The 8,338-nt window shown below is 44.2% G+C and overlaps 1 protein-coding gene across 1 annotated transcript; it reads left to right on the top strand.

Moving 5' to 3' along the window:
- Positions 1 to 6,949: 6,949 nt before the first annotated feature.
- On the top strand, positions 6,950 to 7,855 carry TEDDM1 (transmembrane epididymal protein 1). Its single transcript, XM_063103785.1, has one exon. The coding sequence runs from the start codon at positions 6,950 to 6,952 to the stop codon at positions 7,853 to 7,855; it is 906 nt and encodes a 301-aa protein (XP_062959855.1).
- Positions 7,856 to 8,338: the final 483 nt, after the last annotated feature.

Genomic DNA, 8,338 nt, shown 5'->3' with positions numbered 1-8,338 from the left:
AGCTGATTGGTGTGCGATTCACGCCGGCGGGAAGGAGAGTATGGAAGAGAAGGGCAACCAGCGCCATGATGGGGTGTGGCCGAGAGGGACTTATGTGATCAGGGTGTGATCCCTTGGGGCATCTGGGTTCTTACAGACCCTACCTGTGGAAGAACTGCATAGCAGGCCAGAAGCCTTAAAAAGAATCCACCCCCAGGGCCGGCCCAAGGCTCACTTGGGAGGGTGTGATGCTGACAACACCAAGTCAAGGGTTATGATTCCCTTACCGGTCATCTTTGAAAAAAAAAAAAAAAAAAAGAATCCATCCCCAGATACTGGGAACAATGGCAAGAAAAAAAACTCCATTTACAACTGAATTTCACAAAAGCGAACATACAATAACGGAGACTAATTTGTAATCATGTAGCTAATAAATTAGGGAGATCTTCCATATTCAATCAAGGTGACCAAAGGATTAATTAATCCATTAAGAAATTCTAAAGAGCTACTATATTCCAAGTACTATGCAAGGATTGGCAATACAATAATTAGAAAGATACAAAGATGTATAGATACAATTATTTTGCAACTTATGGTAATACATGAAAAGAGAATTGGATGTTTTAAGACAGCCCACAGGATTCATGCCCCTGGTGTACACGCCCTGTATAATCCCCTCTCTTGAGTGTGGGTGGAACCAGTGAACATAATGGCATATCACCTCCAGGATTAGTTACTAATCAGTTACTTAGAATTAAGCAAAAGGGAGATTTTCCTGGGTGGGTCTGACCTAGTCAGGTGAGCCCTTTAAAAGAGAGTAAATTATCAAGTATTTACTGAGGCTGGCCTGGAAAAATGCCAACAGCCATGTTGTGAACTGCCTAGGGGGGCATGTGGCAAGGAACTGAGACAGCCTCTCAGCAGTCCCTGGCTAACAGCTGGCAAGAAAACAGGAGCCTCAGTTCTAGAACTGCAAGGAACTAAATTTTGCCAATAGCCAGTGAGCTTGGAAGAGGACCCTGAGCCAAAGATGAGAATCACAGCCCTGGCCAACACCGTGATTTCAGCTTGGCAAGACTAAGAGCAGAGGATTCGGCTCTTAGTACCCATGTTGGATACCTGTCCCATGGAAGCTGTGGGAAAATAAATCTGTGTTGCTTAAGTTCCTAAGTTTGTGGTAACTTGTTACACAGCAATAGAAAACTAATATAGATGGTATTAATTTTTAGTGAAGGTTTATCCAGCACTGGTCAGTGATAGGAAACACCATATCACATTGAGATATGTCTCTATTACTGGAAGCTTGTATCCAGAATGAAGCCAGGATCCTGATGAGAAAAAGAAGCTGTAGGACTGCTGAGTTCCTGTGCTCTGGGTCTATAGATAGATGTAAGGAAGGCTTTGTAAATTTAGTTTCCTGGGCTCCAGAAGGCAGACGGCGTAGACAGGGCACATAAATATCCTAGACTTGCGGTAGTGAAATCAAAGGAGGGAGCTGGGTGGGAGTAATAAGCCTAACCCTTCAGGTAGTTTGTCACATCAAAGTCAATGGCAGGAGTTGAATTTCTGTGAGCTTCCAGTGGTCCTCTGGGAGACGTGGTAGACAGCATATATTAATTAACTGATTTAAAACAGGTAAGCCCTTAAATCTTAATGGCTTAACACTATAGAAGGTTATTTCTCCCACACACATCAAGTTGAATGCCAGCATTACTAGTTGGTAGGCAGCCTTTCACATGGTCTTTCAGAAGGCAGACCCTTCCCATCTTGTGGCTTTGCCCTTCTGTGGGGCCTCATAGTTATCTATATTCACATAGGAGACATGGAAAAAGAAAAGGGTGAGAAATAGCAGAGGGGTTTTTCTGGGTCGTGCCTTGAAGTGGTGTACATCACTTTCACACACATTCCATTGGCTTAAACTCAGTCACAGTCAGGTTAGGAAATGTAGTCCCTGACTGGGCAGCTCCTTCTAAGCAACATCTCTACACTGTGGGAGGGGAATGAGAATCTTTGGTGGTCACATAGCTGTATTCCCCAAATGGAATTTGAAATTTAGAGTGGGGTACCCAGATTGCAGAATAAAGGATCCTGAACAGAAGGGAGCAAAGGTTAACTCCTAATGTGGAGACACATATTCTGGAGGAGAAATGATTTATGTAAACACAGACTCAGGGAGCTTGAGTTCTGTCCTCAGCCACGGGTATGTGTTCACAGCTTAGTCACAGGTAAGATATAACAACGGTAGGGTGAGTACATGCTTCCACCACCTTGCCAAAAATTTCCAAAAGAGAAAGATTTGCAGCTGTTGAAATGTAATCATTGGAAAGTACCTGAAGTCAATTATATAAATGGTGTGACTTAAGTCATGGTAATGCAATGAGGTATAAAGCTCACATTACAGGAAACTTTAAAGATGGAAATTATGGCTGGTGTACCAGGTGAAATCAAGGATATATGTCCTTTTGAACTAAGAAAATAGAATATTATTTTCCATCTCTTGTGGGCCTTGTTTTTGTATATCAGTGACAAACCCCAAGACTTAGTAACCCTTACTTGAAATGAGATGAAAGTTTGGAATATGAACAGATGGGTTATCTCTGACCTTGTGCTGATTTCCACGGACCCACTCTCTCTGCGACCTCTCAAGCCTCCAGTCTTCTGGCCTTCTCTCTCCTATAGTGTATTTCTGCCTTGTAGCAAGGTGAGTTGCAATCATTTTTTGATGATGATGATGATGATGATGATGATGATGATGATGATGATGATGCTTCTCATAATCAAAAAGGAGTTAAATTAAAATAGGCTTTCAGAAAGCACCATACTAAAAATCCCAGTCATTGAGAAGTTTACAGTGTAGTCCTCTAGATGCCTTTTCTGACCAAACTTCTACCTCTTCAATGAACTGTTCCTTTCACTAAAACTTTAAAATTCATATTTCACTCAGCAAGATCCAATACGGTACTCACTAATCACATGTGGCCAGTGGGCACTTACATGGCTTGTCTGAATGGAGATATGCTGTAAGCGTAAAATATACACTGGAGTTTAAAGACTCTGTATGAAATAAGAAATTTAAAATGTTTATAATTTTTATATTAATTACATGTTGAAATAATATTTTGGATATGTTGGGTTGAATTTACTATCTCACTAAAATAAATTCCACATTTTTAATAACTATTCAATGTGGCTCTTAGAAAATTCAAAATTACCTATGTGACATTTGATTTCTATGAGACAGAGGTAGTCTAAATAGTTCTCTAATGTGAGTGTGTGTGCACGCATGTGTAGAGGTGTTCTACCTTCAACTAAACTGTAAGCTCTTTGAGGGTAAGAACTGTGTCATATACTTCTTTAAAAGTCCTGCAGCACTCCACAGGATCCACCGTAGTTTGTAAACTCATGTTTACTGTATTTCTGAAGACTTCCTTGCTCCCTCTGACATTTCATGATGCAGGACAAATGGCACTGGCTGTGCCTGGGGCCCCTCAGGAATGTGGGCCAGTGGGCAAGGGAGGTAGAACTGGGGGGAATCTCACCATGGAGCAGTCAGGCCATGAAGGACCTCCAGGGGCTCCTGCACTCAGGCTGAGTTTTCCCCATGAAACAGCTCTCCAAGTGCTCCATTGTCCACAGACTCTCAAGCTGTCTGGAAGCTCTGCTAATCATTTACCAGCTTTGGCTTCTTCCTGGGCTACTGTGGGCAGTGTCTGGTTTGGATCCGTGATTCCTATCTTCAAAGTCCTGGGACCAGGATGCTCATGTTTTAATGAACAACATGTAGCCTTGATGCCTGGCCAAGGTGGGGGCCTGAGCATCCCAAATGGGACCTTAAGTGGTGCTACTTGTTCTGCATACGTGCCACTTTCAACCTTCGTTGCTGTTGGCTCAGGGCTGTTCTCCGTCCTCTTCTGACCACTGGTGCCCAGCTCATAGCTGCCACAAACAGCTGGGCAAATGAGTGTGGCCGCTGGAGTAAGCCTGCTACTCCCACCTCATGTGGATCACAGCCCTGAAGTACTACAAGCAACACTAAGAGGGACCAAATGCAGTCACCTTGGGGCCTGCAGACCATGGGCTCCCTGGCCTGGCCATACTGATGCTTAGGGGAGCAATGGATCCTCTGCTACTCCCAGAGAAAATCCAAGAAGCAAGGAGAGTCCCTGGGGTTCTCTCCTCCCTGATCCACTTCAGAAGCATCGCTCTCAGATTTTCCCTTTGAATCTCCGCCCTCTGAGCATTCAGCTCTATAGTGCTTTGATAATTCACCAAAAGGGAGAAAGAAACAGGAGATAAACATGCTCACTTCTATGTAACAACACACATACCTTTTTATTTTCACTTTAGGAAAAGTTAAGTCCAACACTCACTTTGTTTTACATAGTGATATGACATTCAGTAAATCACGAGAGAACTGGGACTAGAATCCAGATTCTGGCTTCCAATCAATTTATTTTTTATGTCCTCATACTGACTTTTTAGAATTGTGTTTCTACACTTCAGTGGTGATAAAGGTCACCTCCAGGTTGTGGGATTACAGGTGATTTTTGATGTTCTTTTTACTTATATAGTTTATGTGATTTTTCTACAGCAATTATACATTGAATAAACACACCTAAAATTTAAAATTAAATAAGCAAAGTAGATTCCTTCAGAAAGCAGAATTAAGCTTTGTTTCTCCAACTTGCATTCACACTCAACTCCCCAGCCTCAGCAAATCTTTTAATAGTAAGAAGCAAACGGAATTATTGCCATCCTCAAGGATAAAGTGGGAGATTTAATTTTTCTGGCATTAAGTGGGCTTGAGAAAGAATAGTATTTGGATAGGAGTGAGAGCTCAGAGGCAGTGCTATGACCTGGGTATAAACTTCTCCCCACCGGGGGCGCTATCAGCATACAGGTGCTGCCTCTCTGCCCCACAGCATTGCTTGTAGCACGAGGACAGATGATTATGCAGAAGACTGAAGTCAATGTCCTTCGTGTTCTATGACTAACTTTCTTTCCCCTCGGTGCATCTATTACATGTACCCTCTGTAATAAACCCAGAACTATATGTATGACCAGGGCATGCCTCACATTCCCTGTACCTTGTTTTCCACCATACCCTCTGCCTTATGCTCAGTTGGCTGTTATCCAATACCTAGGGCTTTGTATTCCTGGGTGCTTTAGATACTACTCAAGCAATGATTTAGAAATGAAGCCAATGGAGTATCTCACTTTAAATTACAAATGGCCAATACCAGCTCAATGGAGTTATTCCTCTCAATGGTATCTACATTTTAAGGACTATACCCTTAATTCCTTGTATTAGTTAGGGATAGATCACGGAAGCAGAGTAATTTGGAACAAATGATATAGGATATGGATTTCTAAAGTAGACCATACATATTTGAGAGCTGGTGACAAAATCTGTGGAAGGCTGCTGCCTCTCTGCTGTGTGGGGGGCCTGAGGTCATTTCACATCAATGTGGCAGCAGTCAGAGATATATTTCATGAAGTAGGGAAGAGCAAGAACAAATTAAAATCTACCAGCATGAACTGGAGGCCATGTCTGCCTCTCACCACCTCATACCTCAATGGTAGGCAACCTGCAGAAGAAACTGTGCCCTTCGCACTAAGGGAAGCCAAGGGAGCCATAGGCCTGGCTTCTATCCACACGTGGAAGGTGAGCCAGCACATCAATGGTGGATGCATGGGTTACAGTGGTGCCTGGCACCTGCACTTTCAGGGTATACCTACGTTGCTGCTCCACTTCCACTTTCAGATTCTCATGGAAATTTCACTTGTAGTCAACCCTAACCTGGAGCCATATAGAGAAGGGAATTCTGGGAAACATGGTTCAAGCTTGGTTATGCTGACACACTACAACATCACCACAATCTCTAAAGTCAATATCATTGATTCATCTATTGGCCAGTAGAAATTTTGAAGTGGTGGTGGTGCTGAATGGGAGGACGTAAGGGGTTGCAGTGGATTGAATGGCCCCCCACTGTAACTGCTGAGGGTGGGAAATCCTATTATGGTAATTGAAAGGTGGAGCCTTGAAGAGGTGATTAGATTGTGCAGACCATACCACAGTGAATGGATTAATCCATTTGATGGTGTAATGATAGTCATGGGTGTGCTTCAAAGAGCTTTAAAAGATGAGCATGTGAGAGTCTCTCTCTCTCTCTCTCTCTGCTCCACTATTCTGCCATATGAGACATCTGCGTCACTGTTACCACCACCAAGGCCTTCACCAGATGTGTTCTCTAGACTTTGGACTTCTCAGCCTCCTAGACTATAAGCAATAAATTTTGTTTTCTTTATAAATTACCCAGTTCCAGGTATTTAGTTACGCACAACAGTAAAGGAATAGTATAGGCAGTAAGGCAAGAATTTCCTGGTGGTCTTCAAGATGTGTCTGTCACAGAAGAATAGAAAAGCCGGATAGGTGCTAAGTATGGATTATGAGGTCACATATTCAAATGTTTACAAATATGTGTGCAGAAAGAAAACATTTGACTCTAACAATTGGACCAAAGTTATGACTGAGAAGTACTGAAAGATACTCAAGAGTTTATGAGTGTCCAGGATTTCTCTGGATACCACAACACTCACTCTCATTCCATGCTCCTTTCCCCTTCTCCTCTGAGTACTGGGCAGGACAAGAGGAAGGAAGCCGTGGGAGATCCAGACAAGCATGCCAGCAGCACCTCAAGGGCTGTGGAGAGGAGCCCTTGAAAGCCCATTCTCTGGCAGAAGCCAGCTAGTTCCCAATGTACCAGAATGAGATGGAACAATGAGGCCATATTCCACCACATGTGTAGGCTTGTCTCAAGAAACATTTCCTCTTTGTGGGTGAGCAGTGGTGGGTGAGACGATAAAAGCAAGCAGCTCTTTCCAAAGTCCAGAGCTTAAAGAGGTTCCAGAAGTGTGGTCTTGCCCGAACTTTGTGCTTCTCTCCTTCGATAGACACATCTGTAGTTCGATGGGAAACTTTATTGGTCATGTGTATCCAGGGCTGTTTCTGGTCCTATATGGACTATATCAGGCAACGGTGGTCTCCAAAGCTGTGATATTCAATGAATCTCTCCTGTATTCTTCATGCCCTCCCAGGAGTAAGGGAAGATGGGCCTGGCTGTGGAAAATATCCTATGGAGGTGTGTCAAAGATGGTGACTGGCTCCCTCTTGATAGCTTATGAGATCAGCTGCATTAGAGGAGGGTTGGTGCTGATGAACAGGGAGCTTCCACCGAGGTTTATGTACCCCAAAGAGTGGCAGCACCTCACCATGTTCATCCTCCTCACCCTCAATGGCTGTATAGACTTCGTGAGCGAGAATGTGCTGCCTCAGAGGTGTGTGGTCCTGGAAAAAGGTGCCCTGGTCCTGACCTTCTATGAGCTCCTGCTGCTGCTGGTGTCACATATTAAGGACTTGGTGGGGGTGGAGCTGCAAGTTCATTTTCTGCTCATCTTGGTGGTGTTCCTGCTAATACTGGTGTTGACTGCAGAGCTGTGGGCTCCAGACATGTTTCACCTCAGGTTGATTGAAACCTTTCTATTTCTGATGATGGGCTCCTGGCTGATGCAAGCAGGCTTTATTCTATACAGACCAATCTCCAGCTACCCATGGCAGGATGATGACATCAGTGACATCATGTTTGTCACCACCTTTTTCTGCTGGCATGTGATCATCAATGCCTCATGCCTGTTGGGAGTCTATGGCTTCTCTTCCTTTTGGCATCATTGTTACAGTCCCAACTTGAAGCTGATGGGATCCAAAGAAGCTCCCTACCATGCACGCATTCCTGGACCCCTCTACAAGTTGCTGCAGGAAGTGGAGGAGTCAGAGAAAGATGACCAGCCTCTCCTCCTTTCCAAGATCTCACCCTGAGACAGCACCTAGAATGCCCACATGCAGTCCACCCCATCCTCCTCTTGTGGGTTCTCTTAGCCACGGGCATTGCACCCTCTTTGGTCCCCAGTGATGGTAACAGCCTTGAAGGACAGCAGTTGGTCCCCATCTGCTGGTGCATTTCCTGTCCATGAGCCCTAATCACTGAGTAGATGAGGAGAGAGGAGCCTGAGAAAGGGGCACTGATGGGACTTGGGGGTGGGAGGGAAGAAGATCAGGGGGATAGATTATTGTGCAAGAAGGGCCTTGCAGGGAAGAGAATGAAATAGAAGGAAGGCTTTGAAGGGAGGAGAGCAGAGTGCAGCAGTTATACTGTCATCAGCCGATTCTCCAGCCACACATGATGGCCTTTTACCTGAGGGAATAAACATTTCTCACAACTCAAAATTGGAATCATTCAAGTCTCATCCTGAGCAAGAAAAGTGGGTACTTTTATGTGCTCACCAGAGTGGTGCCACCATG

This window comes from Cynocephalus volans, chromosome 8, assembly GCF_027409185.1.
Source record: "Cynocephalus volans isolate mCynVol1 chromosome 8, mCynVol1.pri, whole genome shotgun sequence".
Classification (NCBI taxonomy): domain Eukaryota; kingdom Metazoa; phylum Chordata; class Mammalia; order Dermoptera; family Cynocephalidae; genus Cynocephalus; species Cynocephalus volans.
This window is presented reverse-complemented; position numbering and strand designations above follow the sequence as displayed.

Coding starts and splice junctions, on each gene's coding strand:
- TEDDM1 (XM_063103785.1), top strand. CDS start 6,950: ATGGGAAACTTTATTGGTCATGTGTATCCAGGGCTGTTTCTGGTCCTA.